Source organism: Triturus cristatus, chromosome 3_2 (assembly GCF_964204655.1).
Source record: "Triturus cristatus chromosome 3_2, aTriCri1.1, whole genome shotgun sequence".
NCBI classification, from domain to species: Eukaryota; Metazoa; Chordata; class Amphibia; order Caudata; family Salamandridae; genus Triturus; species Triturus cristatus.
The window spans coordinates 944810959-944832688 of NC_140584.1; the positions used below are offsets into that span (position 1 = coordinate 944810959).

Here is a 21730-nt window from a genome sequence, read left to right on the forward strand (position 1 = left end):
AGAAAAAGCGTTACCGAAGGTAAGTAACTTGTTCATCACCCCCTAAAATACTCCGCTAATTCCTGAAAAAACAGTACGTAATCTGGGGGTGCTGATGGATAATAAACTTCAACTGGACTCACAAATAAACAAAACTGTTGGCACCTGCGTCTCATTAATTAGAGCACTACGTAAAATTCTCCTGCTATTGCCAGTTCCTGCCAGAACACAAGTAATAAGGAGCGTTATTCTGAGCAGGATGGATTACTGTAACTCCCTGTATCTTGGAGCTCCAAATTCCCTGGTACTAAAGTTGCAGAGAATTCAAACAATAGCAGCAAAACTAGCTTTAAACCTGTAGCGCAGGTCCTCTGCATCTCTGGCCCTAAGAGATCTTCACTGGCTGCCGATTTGGCAGAGGATACATTTTACATCTCTCTGCATCGTTTTTAAGGCAGTACACGGTCTGGGTCCCAGACCACTGCAGAGAAAATGTACATGGTACACCGCCCCCCCCCAAGAAACCTCCGCTCATCGAAAACACCACAAAGTTTAAACGTACGAGGACGGGGGGGGGGGGGGGGGGGGTTGCCTTGCCTTCAGCTCAGTGGCCTCACAAATGTGGAATGAACTTCCAACCGACATTAGGCAAAGTGAGAACCTGATGCAATTTAGGAAGAAGCTTAAGACGAGGCTATTCCCGAGGGAGAAATAATTCATAAAGGCAGTGTCACCATCTGTTCAGATGTCGTACTGTGTTTCCTTTTCCACCCGTAGGTCATTTTTGGTTGGATGATTAACCACACTATATAACAACATGTACTTTCTCAGCGCCAGGATACCCGTTGGGTTGCAGTGCACTATATAAGTTCAGTTTACATTACATTACTTTATTTGTATTTATTTACTTGAGTTTTATATAGCGCTGGCTAGACCCGAAGGTATCGGAGCGCTTACAAGAGTAACCACAGCAGTACAATAAATTACATGAAATTACACATTACTTAAAAACAGGGGGTAAGGAAATGAAAATACTCGAGGATGGCAAAAAACGAAGATGCTGGGTGAGGTAACGAAAAGTAGCGGGATAGTTGTAAAAGAGGCAGAAAGTAAGAGACAAGAACAATCTAAGGGGTAGGGGAGGGAAGGGGCAGAGGAGGGAAGAGGGGGAACAGAGAAAGGTGAAGGAAAGCAGAAAAGGACAGGAGAAAGATAGTGAGACAAAACGAGAGAGGGAAACAGATAGTAACGAGTAAGACAGCGAGGAGTGGGTCAGAGGCACAGGAGAGACAATAGAAAGGTCGCTGGGACGGAGGAAGAGGTCAGAGATTGCTAAAATGGCGGATTAAGAGAAAGGAAGTAGAGGAAGCAAATTATAAAATGAAAGTGGTAGGGAGCGCAAATGTCCAAGTCCGAAAGTCAAGGAAGAGGGCTACCATAGCCAGCAAGTCCAAAGGGAGGGAGGCAGTCGACCCCAAAGTCACAGCGGCACCGTCCATGAGTAGCGGGGGCAGGGGTGTCCAATCCGGAGACCAGGGGTCAGGAAAGAAAGACCACGGGCGCCTAGGTAGCTGACCACAGAACGGGAGGCAGCAAAGTCAAAAACAAAGATAAGGCAAAGCAGGAGGGGGCGTCTCACCGGAACAATAGCAGAAAGATGGGCTCAAGAGTAGTCGCGGAGAGCGGTGCTGATTCCAAACCTCCGCTCTGACTCAGATCGGCCCTGGAGGTTTAGGGATGAAGGGCTCTGAGCAGCCACGGAGAGCGGCGCCGGCACCCTCTCACCTCCGCCGTGTCTCCAAGTCAATCCATAAATCCAGCGAGGAGGCAACGCAGGCGGGCTGGCTGAAGAGAAAGGCAGCAGCAATCGGGCCCAGAGACAGGATGGGGGGTCTCCGCCCTGCTCCTCAGCAACCCTCCAGCTAGGCACCGGGCATCGGCCATGAAGCGAAAGTGTCCGTCCAGCCCCTCAAACCAGGAAATGAAGAGGACAAGGCAGGGGGAAGACAAAGACTAGCAGCGGAGTTAGGAGGGGAGCAATGCCCCATGCCCGGCTGGGTAGGTGTCGGCCGCGGCAAGATACCTGGGCCAGACACGCCTATAGCCGAGCAGAGTGGCTCCACCTCCATGCTGGCTCTGGAACTCCACGGGAAGAAGCCTCAAGCGCCAACTCCGACGAGCATCTCGGGCTCACAAGCGCTGGAATGGAGCATTGAGGAGCATCAAGGACCCAGGTGAGTGGATTAGTCCCCAGGGGAGATGGGAATACGGGGAAATTAGCCAAAAAGGCTGTGTCTGGCCGGGAGCTCCCGGCCGGAGCTTCTCACCGGGCAGCCATCTTGGAGACTTATGAGACTTACCTTTGGTAACACCTTATCTGGTAGATTTGTTACTGACCCATTCATCCTACCCACTCTCTGAACTGATTTCAGAGTTAAGGGTTGTTACCCTTTTAAGGGCCCTAGTTTAACACACCAGTGTTCTTTGTGGCTCCGCACTTCTGGCGTGGAATGTCGCGAAAAGAAACTGCCATCAGCGGCTTGGAGTGATGCCTATATAGGCACCATGCACGTGACTTCCAGCGCGGTGCAGAGCAGAATGATACCACCTATCGGCGCATAGGGGCACTGCTCACCGAAAATTTCCAAATCCAATCTGATGCCTGGGGAATATTCTAAGGTAAGAAATGTACGGCTAGATAGAGTCTTTACCAAATAAGGCGTTACCAAAGATAAGTAACGTGTTCATAGCGGGTCAGGAGCGGGCACCTCATGGATTTCTATTAAACTATTACATGTTTCCTTGTTTTGCTCCTTTCCAGGAATAAGGCTTCCTTGTTCTTATTTGTGCCTATTTGCCTTATTAGCAACATTCAGGATTAGGTGCTTGTTATGTTATGTTATGTTATTTATTTGTTAAAGCGCAAACAGCTGCCCCAGCAACGGAGCGTCCCGGCGCTGACCTAACCAGTACCTGAGGGGAGGGGGGACCAACAGAGGAATTAGATGACAGAGAAGAGATGGGTTTTGAGTTCCTTTCGGAAAGCGATCAGATTGGTTTGGGTACGGTTGTGCAGAGGTAGGGAGTTCCATAGCTTAGCCCCTAAGACTTTGAAGGAACGTCCACCCTGTCTGCAGAGCTTAGTTCGGGGGACCATCACGAGGTGTTGTCCCAGTGAGCGCAAGTTGCGCTGGGGCGTGTATGGTACCAGAAGCGGGCGCAGGAGTTCAGGACAATCAGAGTTGAGAATTTTAAATGCCATGGTCAGGGTTTTAAAGTGGATCCGAGATTCAATTGGCAGCCAGTGCAAATTACGGATGGTGGCTCTGGCAGAGCACCTACGTGGGAGACCAACCACTGCTCTGGCGGCCGAGTTCTGGATACGTTGCAGTCTTGCTAGTTCAGCTTTGTTTGCCCCCAAGAGTAAGACATTGGCATAATCCAGCCGGGCAAGAATCATAGATTGTATAATGAGTTGGCGGGTTTTGGAGTCAAAGAATCCAAGTATGGGGTTGAGGCTCCTCATGAGACCCACACACGTAGCTGCCACTTTCTTCGTGTGGGACTGAAAGCTAAGTGAGGGGTCGAGCCAGACACCTAGGTTTTTGACGACATCTTTTGGCACGGGGGTGGGGCCAAGCACAGAGGGCCACCAATGATGGTTCCAAAGGGTGGGGTTTTTTCCCAGGAGGAGGACCTCCGTTTTCCCGGCATTTAGCTGCAAGCAGTTGAGTGTCATCCACCTAGCAACTGCTGCGAGGCCATCTCTGAATTTGGTTGCCGAAGGTGATGGACCTTCTGAGAGTGTGATGACCAGCTGTGTGTCGTCAGCGTACGACACCAGCGTAAGGTCCCACTCTTTTGCCACCACTGCGAGAGGCTGAACGTATAGGTTAAATAGGGATGGGCTAAGCGCCGACCCCTGGGGGACCCCTTGCCCGATGGAGTGGGGTTGAGAGATGTAGGGTGGGGCTGAAACTTGAAAGGACCTGTCTTTTAAGAAGGACTGGAACCATTCAAGGGCTAATTCGCCAATCCCAATGGCCTCAAGTCGTTTAAGCAAGATGTTGTGTGAGACCGTGTCAAAGGCCGCGCTGAGATCCAACAGGATCAGCGCGGCACTTTGACCGGCGTCTAGGATACCTCAAAGGTGCTCCGTAGTGGTCAGCAGAGCCGACTCAGTGCTGTGACCTGGCCTGAAGACGTTTTGGGAAGGGTCCAGGACATGGTTTTGCTGCATGTGATGGGATAGTATTTTGTTGACATGAGCTTCAGCCAGTTTTGACGTCCAGGGGAGCAGTGAAATAGGCCGGAAATTTTCTGGTTTATTGGGGTCCAATGTGGGTTTTTTGATGATGGGTGAAACCCAAGCAGATTTCCAACAGGTGGGGACCACCGCTGAGGAAAAGGAGAGATTGAGTAGTTTGGCAAGCGGGGGGAGGAAGAAGTCAAGTGATTCCAAGAATTTGGACGGTCGCATGGGGTCTGCTGGGGAAACAGACTTGACCTGTCTACATAGTTTAGAAAGGTCGTCGAGGGATATGTCGGGTATTCTTAGCAGTTTTGATGTCTCTGCCGTCGGATGGGGGGTGTTAGTGGGCGTAGCATCGTCTTGTGGAAAGGACGCGTAGATCTTCCTCACCTTTTCAGTAAAAAAGGTGGCAAGGTCCTCGCATTGTTTCAGGGAGGTGATGCAAGAGCCTGGATTGGGGATTTTCTGGAGATTTTGGACTAAGTTGAAAATGGTTTTGGTGGGATTGGAGCTGCGTTCGATTTCCTTTGCGTAGAAGGAGGCTCGAGTAGTGCGAATCGCCTTGTGGTAGGTGCTTGTGATTGTGATTGTCCCGACGAGCCAGAACACCGGAACTCAGTCGAGATAGACCGCGACTCCGTACAGGTCTAGTGGCGCTGTCTCGCCTTCTACATCAGCCGACGTCATCCGCGTCACCCTTACGGGACTGGTGGAGCGACGACATGGAGGCGGAGATCGGGGCGGTCCAGGAGAGTATAAAGGCGGAGACCGAAGCAGGAGGCGGCACCCGACAGGAAGAGAGGCGAGTGAAGGAGGTGGACGACGGGAGTAGAACGGAAGAAGGACCGAAGAGGAGAAAAGCGCAAACAAAAAGACCCGAGCGGGAGGAAGAGCGAGAGGAGCCCAGCGGTACCGAGGAACAGAGTATCCCGGCACAGTGGGAAGCGGAAGAACCCGGAGGCCCAGCTACAACAGAGGACGCCCCGGGTCCAGACGCCGCGGCCCAGCCCCGGGGTTGTGGCCCAAGGCAAGTGAACAAAAGGGGATCTTTTTGGTGCTGGACCAGTCGGGGTTGCATGGGGTTGTAACCGGGCACAAGTGGGCTTTTATGATCACCACTCCTAGCCACTGTCTTACCCGTGACCCCAATATTGTTCGGTCCATTTCACCTTTAGTTAATTTTTCTTCTTTTCTTGAACCACGTTTCAATCTCTCTCCTGGTGGTGGTAGCACAAAGACAATACCTCAAGGACAAACCAACTAACCCCGGCTTCTCTGTTGTCTGTTTCTATTTTCGGGGCCGGAGTCCTGTAAAGAACAATCCGAGGAGGAAACACCGAGAAGGGGATTCCCGATTCCTCAAGGGAAGACTACTGCCTACCCGGAACCACTGAAAACTCTTGTGTTTACCCTTACATGTTTCACGCACTTTCTATTCCTAAATCAAGGAAGAGTAGAAAAAACGATAATAAAAGAAGCAGAGACTTCTGCGAGAATAATCCAAAGTCTGTTTCTAACTTTCTATTGACAATCCTTCCACTTTACCCAAGGGCCTGGATCCCCTATACCCATGATCATCCCCCCCTACCACATTGAGATATTACTGTGCTTCTGTACCATGATATTTTTCTTAATTGCTGCATTGATGGTGCTACGCTTGCCTTTTCTCTACACTCACATTTTCTTTAGTGGTCTGTAATTCTCTTGTATTACATTTATTATTGTTACACATCTAAGGCTCAGTTTTTCAAGTATAATTTTCTTTCTCGGTTTTATGTTTGATGCATGTGAGCCGTTTTGTTTATTCTGTCTTGGTGATGAGCTTGGCACACTGCAAGAGCCTCATACCCTTCTAGTAAACTCAGCCAAAGGCGTTTGTCCTCCTCTACCCTCTCCCCTGAGTATTTTTTACGTTCCCCTTTCTTTTTCGCCATTTTATGCATTCTGCATTCTTAATCATGTGTTCCTCATTTCAGAAAACAAGAGAGTTCACTTGTTGTTCTCATACTGCAGAGGTAATAAGAGCTACTGGTACTTCATGTTGATAAGTGTTGTCAATTACTTTCTTAATCCCTTACTGCGGATGGGTACTTTAGATCTACCTCGGATTGTAAAGTTAATTGTGCAGTAGCTGCACAATTATGCCCAGTAAGGGTGATGAAGAACCTGTGGAAAAGAAGGGAGATAAGGAGAGGACATAATAAGGGAACTGGAGTCTACCTGAGTAAATGATGCATGTTATAATTTCTGTGATCTCCTCCCCCTCCCTTACGGGCTGCACTTTTGGAGGGGCCAGAGTGATTGACTATTTCAATTGGTTCAGCTTTCTCCCCTGCCTTTTAGGTCTTGCCCATCAGAAAGTGCAGCCTGTCTAGTTGTGAAAGACCTATTGTGAACTTAAAGGGGGCTTTCAGTCTGTCCATTGCTTGCCATCGGTTGGTTTTATTGCCCTTCTCATTTGCTTGCTTCTTATTCATTTACCTGTCTTCCTATTATTGTGTTTGTCCCTCGCCTGAAACATAGTCTAGTTGCTGTCCTTTTGCATAGCTGACTAGTGTCCTTCTACTGCGTTTTTAGGGACCTCCTTTTTCGTTTTGATTAAGCACTTAATAAAAGTGCATTTGTTTTCTAGCTCCCTTGTGTGCTTTACCTCCACCATAAACCCTTCCCATGTGTTCAGCCTTAATCTCTTCTTTGTGTGCTACCACACCCCTCTGTGTTGCTCTCCCCTCGTGGTTCTTCCCCCTCAAAATTCCCCACGCTCAATGATGCGCTCTCTCTCTCATGCTCTCTCCCTCGTGTGCTTCTCCCCGTGCTCTGTTGCACTTTCCCTCTTGTGCTTTTCCTGTGCAAATCACACCACAACTTGTATGCTTCCCTCACTCTGTGTTGCTCTTTCCCTCCTATGCTCCCCACCTGCAAAATACCCTCCACCATCTGTGATGTTCTCTCCCATGTATGCTTCCCTCCATTGCAAAACTCTCCTTCTTGTGCTCCGTGATACCCCCTCCTTGTGCTCCGTGACACCCCCATGCTCTGTTTCTCTCTCCCTCGTGTGCTTCTCCGTGCAACCCTCCCCCCCCACCAGAGAGATCTACGATGTCCACTGTATTGTGAGTTTCCTCTCCCTCCCAATAATAAATCCCGCCCAACATTCCACCCCCAAGCTCCACGTTGCTCTTTCCCCTTTGTGTGTTTCTCCCAGCCAGCAAACAACATTGACAGAGCAAATAGGTCCAAAAGGCAATACCTATTGTCTTTGCCAATGCTTATTTTCCTCTGCCGTACATGTCAAATCTGCTGTTGGGCTACAGTTGGATCCAGACATATTTTAAGTCACCACTGTTTTCTTCAATAAACTATGTGAGAAGGCATCATTTATTCTATGGCAGGGTTAGCAGTGGTGCAGCAAAACAATAGCTCACAAGCCGCAGTGAGGTTCACCACCACCCCTGGGCAAATTGTTTAATGCCACCTTGCTCCATGTCTTTCTCTGCCTTGGCCACAATCACACCTCACCCCAGCTCCCACTGCATGCCTCCATCCTCTCGCCAATCCTCCGCAGCTGCCAGTGAGGTGCTAGACCCAGCCTCACAACTGTGGTACAGTTTTTGTTGGGAGAAGTGTCAACTCTTTGTGGGAGGAATTTTCTGGATATATCACAAAATACAGTTTTTCCCTCAGAGAGATGTGAGGAAAATTTGTGATTTTAGCCAAAAGTTGAGGTTTTCAGGACATTGTGGGTAAGAAATAGTAGAGTTATCTCCTTTGGTGTTGAGTTTTTAGAAATGCCTCGGTTTGTAGGTTTCTTTTAGTGGCGTCTGAGCCCAGGGCCAAATTTTGCACCTACCCGCATTACCAAAAGAGTCATTTCTCAAACTTGATGTCTCCACTCCGCATTTTCTGTTGCATTTTTATTGGGAAAAGTGTGAGAACACCGAAAAGTTGAACTTTTATTTTTGCCATTTGTCTAAAATTTTGACTTCTAAATGTGAGCCAATGTGAAAGAAAGAGGACTTTTTGAAAAATGTCCTCTGAATCAGATGATAGTATGGATAACCCCAACTTCAGAAGTGTACAAATGACTACTATTAATAAATTCAGTATGTTCACATTTCAAAATTACATAGGTTTACTTCATACCCATTTTTCATTCATTAGATTTGCCATCTTATTTGCCTCATGGTTGATACACAATGAAAAATGCATTATAAGCTGCAGCCTAGTTGTTGGCTCTGGGCATTGCGTGTTTTTACACATCCAACAAGCACTATACGTCTCTGCAGCCATACAGGTCTGATGGACGTAATTGATATATTTTCCTACGTATAATGTTTATTTCAGCAATAACCTTTCTTCTCCAAAACCATGAGCAATCTACACAAATGACTCCTTGCAGAATTCGGAATTTCGATTTGTGAAAACTAATGTATAGCTATCCGGGTTCACCCATGAGTTTCACACCTTTCTCCAACACATACTGCTAAGAGGTTTAAACTACGAAAAAATAGACAGTAGCAAAAAAACAATGACTATGGTATAAATATGTTTTTTCTTTTAAAATTCTGTGTGTTCCTGAAAGCTAGTAAGATGATGATATCACGTAAACCTTTTATTTATGTTAAAAAATATATAGATATGCTTTCTTGCATGCACCATCTTCCCATCCCCTCCTCTATGTAACTAGGTAAGAAGAATCCAAGCATTTTTGTTTTGCAGGTGGCTATCATTGTTGCCTGATTATCAAACTTTTTTAGCCAGTTATTATCTTGGATTTTTGCGCTTCTGGCCAGGGTACAACTCTCGTCTCAATTTTCACGCTTCTCTCATACTATGTTTTACGGTACACGTTAGGATAGCGAGCCCAAAATTGTTAAATGCATGTACTTTTTTGTTTTTATTTCAGTGCCATTCAGGAATCTTGGGAGGGGGTCATTATGTAACATATGCCAAAAACCCAAACGAAAAATGGTACTGCTACAACGACAGCAGCTGCAAGGTAAGAATACCTGATGTTATGAATAATTGTGTAGCCGGAGGAAATGCAAACGCATTTATATCTAATTTTACCATGTCTGTCTTCCCGTTGCTACTGCTTAACCCTTGTCTACATGACGTTCGTACCCATTGGCTTTTCCAATTACCTTTCTATTTCGGTAGGTTCCTCTTTAGCCAGATTTTGCATAGTGGAATTAACCCTTACCTAACAATGGTTTAATTAAGGCAGTGATGTAAATATTAGAAGCTTAAAGTCCATTGAATGTTGCCAATATATGCTTGCAGCTGTGGTGGTTATCTGTTTTGCATTAATGCTGTTTTGGGTTTTTAAAACTCCTTCTCACTGTCTACTATGTTGTTCTGCCTCTGTTGCCTTTAATTATTGCTATACTGAACTAGATTTGACAACTTGTTCTAAATCCTCAGTGTTTCAAGTGTACAGCTGTAATCCTCTGTGCCCTTGGAAATAAGATTTACATCTGCTTTTCCAGACCTGAAGCTTGTCCATGTACCTATATATATGACTACTGTTTGGTAACTTTGGACATTTGGGCATTGTATACTAGTATAAACCATATTGACGGTATTAATGCAGTTCAATGCTTTTTGGAAAATAGACCTATTGAACTATTCCAACATGGAAAACTTATTATTGATATGATTTCTTTTTGCTTCCACAATAATTACTTCATGTTCAACAAGGATATTTACCATCAAGTCAGAGGAGTTGCGATGGGAGCCTGCTTCTCCCCCAGCTATGCATGCTTGCATGTGGGTTGGTGGGAGGAGCAGGTTCTCAGAGCTCAACATAGGAATGTTTGGGATGAACGCATCATTTGCCAGATGTGTTACATTAACATTTTCTTTATTTGGAAGGGCACTAAAGAAATGGGCAATGCTTTTATCAATCTCCTGAATGTAAATGACCTAAATCTACAATTCACTGCCACGATCGATAAGACATCTATTGACTTTTTGGATGTGCATGTCTGTATAGACAATAACCAAATAGAAACGACTTTGCACAAAAATAGTACGGCTGGAAACTCGACACTTCATGCGTCGAGTTTCCATCTGTCCCATTTAATCAGAAGCATCCCATATGGGGAGTTCCTAAGGTATGGCAGAATTTGTAGTACTGAAGCATCCTTTGAGAACTGCGTAAAACAAAGCAGGCTCAGATTTTTAGCAAGGGGCTACAGTAACAAGATCATTGATCTAGCTTTGACCAAGGTGAAAACTAAATCCCGAGATAATCTACTGACTAATAAAATGATTCCGCTGAACAGTGACAATGCTGCCCATTCAAATTCTAGTAAAGAGAACACTGTAATGATATTTGTAACCACATTTAGTAGCCAAAACAAAAATATCAGGACCATAATTAACAAACATTGGCCAATCCTGCAAACAGATATGGTTTTAAATCAACTGTTTTCAACCCCTCCAGCTTTGAACTTTAGAAAGCCTAAATCGATGCACAATGCTCTAGTTAAATCTAGCACTGAGTTTATCACCAATGCAGTTAAATCTAGCACTATGTGGTTAGCACCTCGCAATGGATTTATTAAATGCAATACTTGCAGAGTGTGCAAATTTGGGGTCAACACATCACAATACACTACGGTTTTTGGCCCTGATTCCAGTAAACTCCAAGCTAGATATAATTGTCGCACTGAATATGCAGTCTACTTATTGAGCTGCACTTGTGGGCTACAATACGTAGGTAGCAACAAGTTGCAAGTTTATGTGCGCATTCTTCAACATCTCAGAGCCATCGTCAACTCAGATTTGACCTACTCGGTGGCTAGACATTTTAAGACTGTGCACCACAACAAATTAGATGATTTAAGATATTTAGTCATAGCTACAATACCACCAATGAGAAGGGGAGGAAATAGAGAAAGAGCTTTAAGACAATTAGAGGCCAAATTTATACTGAATGGATTAAACAATGGGGAAGAATTGTACAACTTTCTTTGATTTCTATGAATATTTATATCTATATATATTTATGAAATATTTATATGACTGTTTTTATTCATTTTAATATTCCCTTAAATATGGGATACTTAGACTCCATTGTTTTTATTCTGTGAAGTTTGGTCCCTGATACTCCCCATCCAGGTATGATAATTGGAACTATAGTATGACGGCTGTTATCTATTCAAGTTCTCCAGGTCTCCCAAAGAAAGTCCCTAATTAAAACACCTTCTGCAGTTTATTTATTGAAATTAGTAATTATCTTAGTTTTTAAAGCTAGCTGACAAAATAAGTAATCCTTTGAGATACCGCTTCCAATTCTTCTAATAGTTTAATTTTAGTTTGAGTTCGTTTTTACTTAGTCACTTTGAATGCACTTTTCAGAACTTTATTCTTGTCTTGGGTGTCAGGGTCAATTAGTATCAGCTTTGGAGAAATTATTATGCAGGATCATATTAATTAATATTCTGAGGATTAGAGTGTGTACGTTGTCATCTTTGACTAAAGAATGATCCCCAGAGGCTGAGCATGATTTTAGACTGTTTCCATAGATGTTGTTTTAAACAAAGAATATTTAATATATTATTTATGCCTTCTGAAAAAACAAACCTGAAAATCCAGTAATAATGTTAATAGGAATGAAACCATTATATTCAATGTACATACTGCTAGGTTTTATGTCAATTAGAGCATACATTTTAGCAACACCTATTCTACAATCAGTATTTTAAAGTCAGATCGTTAAAGAATATGATGCGTATATACACAATTCTTTTCCAGCTCATTCTAATGTTTTCAAGCACTGGGCACTTTAATCCCATGAATGGATTTAACCAATGAATATATTTGTCATACAATGAATTCCTGCTGCTATATATATCCCTCTGCATTGTTACATTCTATGATTGACCATGTCCAAAGTACGAATATTTATTTTATTTTCATTAATCACGTGATGTATATATGGTGAAGGTGCTTAAAAGCGATGATGGACTTTGTCTTGTCATGTGATCAAACCCACTGGATGGGCGAAACGCGTCATCTGCCATGCTGAGCATCAGCAAATAAAGAAACAATTGCAGCACTTAACTGGTGTCCGTGTCCCGCCTGTTGGAAAGCAGTTTAGGAAATTTGGTGAAACGCATATATATATATATATATATATATCTGTGTACCTGCCGTGCCCCACTGTTGTCGCACCTAAAATGCAGCTTCTCAGAGCCTTTCAGGAAGCTTGATGCAAGATTTTAAGTGCGAATATTCTTAAATTCATTTTTTTAGGTTGAGCTACAGCGCGCATGCGCTGTCTGCAAGACCTGCAGTAATCAATAATCCGACTTTTTTCCTGTCTGTACTTACCATTGGTTACCTCCATTGTCCTTCTCGTTGGTTTTGCCGATACGTCACTTACCTGCAGGCTTAGGCGCACCGGTAAAGTACGGTTTCCTTACACTTTGATTCTTCAGTTGTTGTGTGTGAGAACTCTCTTTTTTTTTTTTTTTTTTTTTTTTTTTTTTTTTATTTGGCAGTGCTTGTTTTCATCATAGAAGTGTGCAGCGCTGTCTTGGCTTCCCACTTATCTATCTATCTTTGGATTGCCCACTGTGGTTTACGCTCTGGTGAATTTCATTTTAGGAAACTTTTCGAACTTCGCCCTGTCACTGGTATTGTGTGTGAGGCAGGTTGATGGTTGGTGGAGGAGAAACTTCTAAAGTCCTTTATGTAAAATTGATTTCACTTTACGTTTTATTGCGTGAGCCTGAATGCAATAGACAGTCACCCGGTAAGAGTGAATCGTCAACTAGATACTTCCAAACAGGCAGCTGCGCGAGATCGTTTTTTCCACCTCTTCCCTGTAGAATAGAACTGAAAGCAGGAAGAGCGAACTAATTAGGGTGACAAGAACACCGTTTCATATCTGTAAAAGGAGCGCTATCATGCCAATTTTCACCCTTTAAGGTATTCCCATTGGAACATAGTGGAACTCATTTGTCGCTGATAAGTTTGTTCACCAACTAGTGTACAGACCTCCCATTATTCCAAGATGGACACAAGCTGTACCATGTAGAAGTGCATTCTCTGTGGAGCCAGCATGAGGTTCACATTAAGTGCAGCCAGTGGCGATACTCTACAATGTAGACTCTACGTGCATATTGCTCTAGAGTTATTTGTGTTGAATACTATTTTTCTGCCGTTTTCACTGAGAACCTACCCCTTTCAACATAATAGCCTGAATAGCAGCTTTTACCAGGCTTTCTAAACATGCCAATGAGTCAGTGCGGTCGAGACAGGGTGCTTTTCGAATCACATCATTCACTTGCAACATTGCCGCCATACTCAATAATGTGTTTTTGTGGCGCCCAAGTAGTGCATGTGTTCATCTCTACCTGGCACACGCTTCTTTCTTACAAGCTCCTTTAAATTGTCCCCTTTCCAAATCAGTTCATCCTACACCGCCGTTAAAGTTTTTAACGTACGTTTGCAATTTAGTGGACTGCAGGCATTCCTATGTGCTTTACAAAAAAAACCTGTAACTGCAGACTGGGTGTGTGTTAATGACTTCCTTCATTACCATTACACTTTTCCAAATAGTCTTTTATGAAAATCGTGATTTAAGGGAAAGCATCGCCTTAATAACTTGTGATGAAATCTGTGGAGGTGATTGATGTACTCTTTGAAATGGAATACAAAATATTATTCAGAAATTCAAGACCAATAATCTTTTCAAGTTAACCTACTCGCTTTTTGTTGTGTATCTAATCCAGTTATATTGACACCTGCTACTGTGCAAGTGAGATAGAAATAGTTTCATTTTACAATTTTGAAGGTGTAGGCTGAACCACTGGGATTATGTGGCAGTGTTGACCTAAATTATGTGGCAAGATGAGAAAAATTATGTAACGCAACGAGGCACATTTTGTTTTAGTGTTACCTCATTTTTTTCGCATTCTGACTCATTCTAGACAAACGTTTCACCTCATTAATACCACTTTGACAACCAAATACAAAAATAAAACAACAGAAGGGTGACCAGTAGAGAACTGCGACAGGCCTTCCACTGTGCGGCAGCATGCTTTGATACAATTTTAGTGATTTTTTCATCTGTTTGAGCTAGACACAATTTGTTTTAACTGTAATCTGCGAATTATTAACCACATCAGGGCAGAAGTCCTAAAACAATAAGTTGCGTGGACTAACCAAGTTAGTCAATATGCAAGTGACATCACGGTGCATGACATTGCCTGTGACATCACAGGAAGCGCCATCGCACTCCACCACCACAAAGGAAGTGACATCATAAGAAGTGACATTAGATCTTAAGACATGCTATAATTGTCACAAGAGCTGCATTTAAAAATATTTAATGGGTTTAAGGCTTTTGCTGTGGATATCTTTGCGTGCCCAGTAAATCTCAGGGAATAATAATAATAGCAAGATAACTAGTGGTTAATGCACTTGCTGGAGAGATCTGTGTTTTGTCTAGTCTTGACTAATTAAGCAGCATAGAGGGTTAATCTATATTCTGCAAAGCACATCCTGTAACATGCAGGTGAGATTTTTATTTTATGTAAATCAGTAAGTGCTTTTAACACTAAGACCTGCATGCAAACTGCAAGGCATAGGTTTTGCAACAGTCACTTGATTTATGTGATTCCACAGCTGAAGCATTTTACATATAATGATGGGTTTGCCACACATTCCACATAATTCATCATCTGCTGCATAACCTGTTTCTAGCTTAAATGGACAATGAAATAGGTCTCACAAATGCAAGAATTTCAACTATTGCCATTGTAAATGACAATATCTTTTATTTATGTGTTTCCAAAATCTGCAAGCGGTGCGTAAACATGCACTTTGTACTTGCGCGATGCACCTGGCAACCCTAGGTCGCAAATGTGTTCTCCCCCTACGGAGCCGGCTTCGATTCTGATCCTGTTATGAATATAAATGTGTAGAGACGCTGGAACAACTCCAACACCTTAAGTTAGCTGTGGACATGTTTTTTGGTACTATGTCACATCCCAGCGGAGAACCTTCGGGCCCCATTGATATGCAAGAGCCTCCAGCTGGTCTACCATCTGCGACTTTGTCTTCGATGCCAGCTGTACCCTTAGACCTCGGTCCATGACCAGTTTTGTCTGCGGATCTGACAGTACCTGTGGCTCCATTCACAGTGCCAGGAATGATGTCATGGTTGCTACTAGGCCCAATTCTGCTGCCTTCGAAGAGACACCAATGCTAGTAAAGGATCTGATTGTGCTATGAGTCTCTGAGAGACATTCCTCAGCGTAGAGCTACACTCTATGCTCAATCTGAGCTGGATTATAATTTGGTAGAGTTTCTTTTTGATGAAGGATACCGTCCTTATCAGCAAGAGGGCATTTTTGAAGATTTACAAAATGCCAGTAGTCTGGATACCTCACCAGACATTGCCCTTTCTTCATCAAATCCTGCAATGGTTACTGAAGAGACTTCATTTGTCATGTTTATTAGAAAGGCAGCGGAGACTCCTGACCTCATTTTACCCAAATTGGAAATCAAAACTAGTGACAGAGGTTGCAAAATCAGGACGATCTTCACAAGATCCTTTATTATCATTGAATGAGGTTCTTACTGATGTACGATTGAGCACCTGGGCAATACAAGGATCTTGCCCTCCAATTACTAGTGAGGTAGCAAGAAGGCACAGACAGGCCCCTGGAGTTCCAGTTGTTTTTATTACAACACCCTACTACAGAGCGTCTTGTGGTACAGGCATCTACAAGCCGTACAAATCCAAATACGTTCTCTACCATTCTTCCAAAGAAAATGAAAAGTTTTGCCCAAATATTTTATTCAACCACGCTTGTCCTCAGGTCAATAAATACATCATGTTTCCTGGGGAAATACTCACTTGCCTTATGGGACAAAGTAACAAATGTTACTCCAGTGATCACATTTTGCAGCGTTTAATCAATAGACTGACAGGATGCTGCAGACTTTTCAATAAAGTCAGGTTTAGACACTACTGGCTATCTTTGTAGAGGAGTTGGAACAGGTGTGGTGCTTAGGCGCCACACCTGCATTCTGTCCACATGGTTTATTACTGATGTCCAAGAGTCACTTATGGACATGCCTTTTGATGGCTCTAGGTTGTTTGTAGCAAAAACTAATTTAGCTCTTGAGAGGTTCGAGGAGAGTAAGGTCAATGCACGTTCGTTAGGTTTAGCTCCACAAACTAGGCAGCTTTCCCAACAGCAGCACCCTTTTCCAGGTTTTGGAAGTGTGCATCTGCAAAGACTATATTCTTTTCAGCAACAAGAGACCTCACAATGTCTTAAGAGACTAGGTCGGGGAGCTGGTGGACAGCGTTCAGGTTCCCAGGAATAGTGTTCTACTCAAGCCCCAGTTCTCCCCACCCCCCCCCCCACACTTCTTCAATGCTACAAAACCCTTTTAATTTAAGCTGGAGAATACGCTATCAACCATTTGCAGGTCGGACATTTTACCTCCTCAGATGGAGGAGCACCACATCAGATTAATGGGTGCTTCAGGTAGGGGAACAAGGTAGCTCCCTTCTCTTCATTTCGTATCCTCAAGACATACTACCCACAACACAACTTTCAGAGTATTATTTGTCTATACTCCAACAAGACTTTCTGGCTCTCTTAGCCAAGGGAGCAATAGAGAGGGTTCTGGTTTCAGAAATGTGTATTGGTTGTTACTTCAAGCCTTGTCTCCTGTTCCACCTTTTGTCTCCTTTTTCCTGGATAAATTAGTCCTTCGCACAAAAGCAGCACTCCTAACTAAAGTAGCAGTAAACTTCCTTTCATATAGGACAATCCATCACCTTGTCAACATTTTATAGCCCACCTCACCCATCGGAACAGGAGGAACGGCCAATCCTCTCTATCCTAACAGAGCCATTAGTTGATATGTTGAGAGGACTAACGAATTTCGACAAAATGACCAACTGTTTGTCTGCTTTTATGGGACCAAGGTAGGCAAAACGATACAAAAAAGAACTTAGATGGATTACCTTATGTATTAAGATCTGCTATGGGCTATCCAAAAAGCAATCCCTGATAGGCTTGAGTGCTCACTCCACCAGAGCAAAAGCTGCTACCATGGTTCACTTGCCCTGTATGTCAATCTTGAACATCTGCCAAGCTGCTACATGGATGTCTCTCCATAAATTCACTAAACATTACTCCCAGGACAGCCAATTCTAATGGGACAGACATTTTGCCCCGTTAGCTGTTCTGCAGGATTTCCTGATCTGACTCATTCCATAGACCCACCACCTGGGAGGTACTACTTTGATATCTATTCAAAAGGTTAAGATGCTGTGGTTTGAAGATTTCTATCAGAATAAGAAGTTATTCACCTTCAGTAACCTCTTTTTCTGATAGTCTCTAGCTTAAGATTCTTCACCAACCAGCCCTCGTCCCTGTTTTGTGGAATGGTCTTATACAGTCCAATTTTATTAAGATACCATCACAAAAAAAGTTCTGCACTCTGTATCATATTATTTTCTGTTAGCATGGACACAGCTCAGAAAGAAACTGACGCCAGCACAAGCAGGTGGTATATATATATATATATATATATATATATATATATATATATATATATACTAATCATGACGTCAGACCTGCATGGGATGGAGCGGCAGGAGGTAAAACTATGACGCCTTCTGTCGGCACGTGAGAGAATTGCTGTACAAAAGCTCCGGATTCAGTCTGATGCCTGGAAATATTCACAAGGTGAGGAATCTGTGGTTTGATAATCTCTACCTGAAAAGGATTTACTGAAGGTAAGTAACTTGTTCTTTCAGATCTCGTGGATTTTGTGGTAAATTAGGACTCTATTATGAGGATCCCCACAAGGAGAGCTTTTATTAGCTTCATCTTCACCACAAATCTTAAGAATTGTAAGATACATCAAACAATTTCAAGCAAAACCCTCAGAGATGAGGTAGGCTCTTACTCTGGCTCTAAAACGTGAGGAAATGCTTTAGAGGAAGAACTGTCTGAAGACGGAACTTTCCAGTCTTAAACAGCTACCAAAAGGAAGCATTTAAAGCAAAAACAATTACAAATCATCTACAGAGGAAAAACCATAAACCTCTAAAGAGCTACCTCCCAAAGATTCAAAGAAAGTCTAATTTGAAATCCATCACTGGTACAACTCCATCTTCTGATGTAGTGTGTATTGTAAAGCCTGCTACCTATAAACCAAAAGTCTGCACCTTCTATGCTTTTGGAAAAAGGTTTCTGCTTCTGTCACTGTCATTAACATTACAGACAACCACTTCGTAAATGAAACCGTTGTCAGCAGTGACACCAATGTTGAACATTTGCATTTTATAATCATTCAGCAAAATAGACATCAAGCTTGTCAATGACATCTCCTCAATAGGCTTCGATCTCCTCGAAGAAGATTCTGTCGACAGCACCATCAACAACACCATTAACAGAGATTCACTTGAAGAGTGTTTTTAGGTCGAGCCTAATCAGCGCACAAGCGCTGCTTAGGATCTGACCTTTTGGAATCGGTCTGTACTTTTTGGAAAACTCATGCATGTACTGCACTGTTTCCGATGAGTACTCGTGCATGTAAGGCATCCACCTTGCGGTAGCGAGCAGCTCGCCATCTGTTTCCAATTATCGAGCCCGCGCTTGTTAATTAGAACCAGACGGCGCTGAAAGGTAGATGCCGTACATGCACGAGTGCTTTCACTTTCTTGCCAGCCCTTTGCTTCGTCCTGCTAATGGCTCCTCCCTCCTGTCGCCTCCCCTGTTCTCACTCCTGTGCTTGGCGGTGTCCAGGCAGTGGAGGCCGAGACAAACCTTTTCTTTCTTGCTTTCAACGGAAAGGCCTTTATGGTAGATGCTGCGGCAGCCACCCATGATGAGTAAGCTTGTATGATGTTACGGTATTGGGGGTTTTGGTTTCTACAGCTATGCTTAGTTCTCTGTTCTGACCGGGGGGGCCGTTGCTACTATTGCCAGGAGTGAGGTAGTTGGGTATTGTTACAATATTTGTCCCATTTTTGGCAACGGATGCTCAGATGCGGGGTGGCGAGGGGGCTATGTTATCATAGTAGGGAGACTTAAAAGGGCTCAGAATATGAATTGGTTGCATTTACTCCCCGAATGTGGACCACATGCAATTTTTGACTGCACTCTCCTGAGTCCAATTGCAAGACCCCGATGTGGGTGACTATAACGGTGTCCCAGGACATGCACTTGCCAGATCTATTCCTTAATTGGCAGATTCACCCGTGGTGAGACTGACACAGGGCTTTCGAGAGTGGTTGGGACACTGGACCCTTAGGGATCTATGGCACAAACAGAATCCAGAGCGGAAGAAATTCTCCTTCTGTTACCAAGTGCATGACTTACACGTCCGCCTAGACAAAATAGTGGGCTTGGTGGGGCTCACTCAGGCCATGCACACTGAATATTTGGGGCCACAGTTCCTTCTAAGCTGCACAGGCGCGCGTACTGTTTTCCATCTGCGCAGTAAGGCTGGGGAAGCGCGCACTACACAGGTTGCTTTGACAGCCATATATTACTTTATTAGTACCTTTGTAGTGCAGAACGGTGATCCAAAGTCAAATCGTCTGTTTTTTCAGGTAAGTAGTAAACATAGGGAGGTGACCGAAGGAAGGAGCTGCAGCACGTGTTGCTGTGGCAGTATTAGTTGGTGGTTCTACTGTTAGACCTGCCAATAGGGGAAATGTGAACATCTGGCCTGAAACGCAGCCTGAATCTGCAGGAAAGCTTCCCTAAATGCTTTCAGTGCATGCAGTCCAAGGTAGTTGCCAGCTTTCAGTTAATGACAAGTACGGCCCTTCCAAGTTCCCGTCCTCTCCTATTCCATTAGAATGCGCAATACCTCATGTGAAAATCAAAGGAAGTTGTAACATTCCTGCCATATGCACACTGAAGAAACCTACAAACTGTTGTGTAGCTCACTGACACTAATGCTGATACTCTGCACCACACCTTCCTGCAGACTGCCACATTAAAAGTTGATATTGTTGAGAGCATCGACGCATGCAGACATGAGCGTGGCATTCTGTGTCACAGCACGTGGCTGCCTCGCGTTGCTTTGGGAATGTAATGTTTTGAATATGTTGGAAGGTTGGGAGGTGGGAGTGAACGGTGGTTGTGGTATTCGTTATGTATACCTGCTACCTACAGGACGCGTCTTAAGGAATACACCACGTCAAGAAAGCAACCGTCTCTTCTTCTTCATTTCCTGCATACTGGACTTCCCTACAATGGCGACGAGCGGGAATTTATCCATAATTTTATTGGAATTTGTATGTGGAAAAAAGTGTATTATTATGGTGGATGCTAGTAGCACTGGTTTGGGTGGTGTCCTTTTACAAAGGGACAATGAGAGAGTGGATTGTAGCGTATGCCTCCAGAGCACTGAAAGATGCAGAAAAGCACTATTGGGTTATAGAGAGAGAGTTATTGGCTTGCGTTTGGGGAGCAGAACATTTTGGGACTTTTCTATGGGGTACCAAATTCACTATAAAAACTGACCATAAACCTCTTGTTTTCTTGATGGCTCCAGGCGGAGGGCGGACGATGTCTGCACACCTTGCGAGACTTGCTTCCAGGTTACAGTCTTTCAGATCCAGATAGAATATGTTCAAGGTAGGGCTAACATACATGCTGACTGCATGTCTAGATTATCCTCTTCTGTGGAATGTCCAGTAAAGATTCAAGACGAAGAATGTGAAGTAGCGTTCACCATGCATGATGTTAACCTAGTGTATGGTGAACAAACTAATCTACAGGAAGATGTTTGGCTCCTGGAAATGGAGAAAGATGTTGCGTTGAGTAATGTCAAGAAGTGCACAGTACAAGGTTGGCCTGAACAGAGGAAGTTGTCGGGCGATATGATGAGTTATTTCAAAGTACATGACGAGTTGGCTGTTGAAAATGGCTTAGTTATGAGAGGTGACAAAGTGTCCCTCCCCACTCACTTAGAAACACAATTATTGAAATTGCTCATGAGGGGCAATTAGGGATTTCCTTTACCAAGAGATGTGTTAGAGAGCTATTTTGGTGGCCAGACATTATTTGTGTTGACCATTCAATGTTCAAATAGTGACAAGTCAGCTGTTGCTCTACGCCCTGAGCCTCACCCTATAGATTTTCCCCCTGGTCCATGGCGCAAACTTGGTTTGGATATTATTGGTCCATTTAGGGGGTTGGGGGTTCAGTCGCAGACCCGCCTCCTCTTTGGGTATGGCTTTGGTATCTATTCTAAGTTAAGGAATCTGCAGCTAGACGTTTCTATCAGAGGAACGAGTTACTTACCTTAGGTAACGATGTATCTGGTAGAGACATAGTCTAGCCTCAGATTCCTTATCGCCCGCCAGTCCTCCCCGTTCTGCGAGGACATTTTCAGCTTTGGCTTTCTACGCTCGCCTCCCTTCTGGTGACTTTGCTCCTTCTGCAAGTGAGGCCTTCACTTCACTCCCCAACAGAATGTTTCATTCTGCTTTCA

General features: G+C 43.9%; 1 protein-coding gene across 3 annotated transcripts in view; it reads left to right on the forward strand.

Annotated features, from left to right (window-relative positions):
* Positions 1 to 21730, forward strand: part of USP32 (ubiquitin specific peptidase 32) — a 1392279-nt gene that overhangs the window by 1330849 nt on the left and 39700 nt on the right. For all 3 annotated transcript variants that reach the window (XM_085649438.1, XM_085649439.1, XM_085649440.1), the window contains one exon: positions 9138 to 9230. In XM_085649438.1, coding sequence (XP_085505564.1) covers positions 9138 to 9230 — 93 coding nt within the window. The remainder of the gene's footprint in view (positions 1 to 9137; positions 9231 to 21730) is intronic.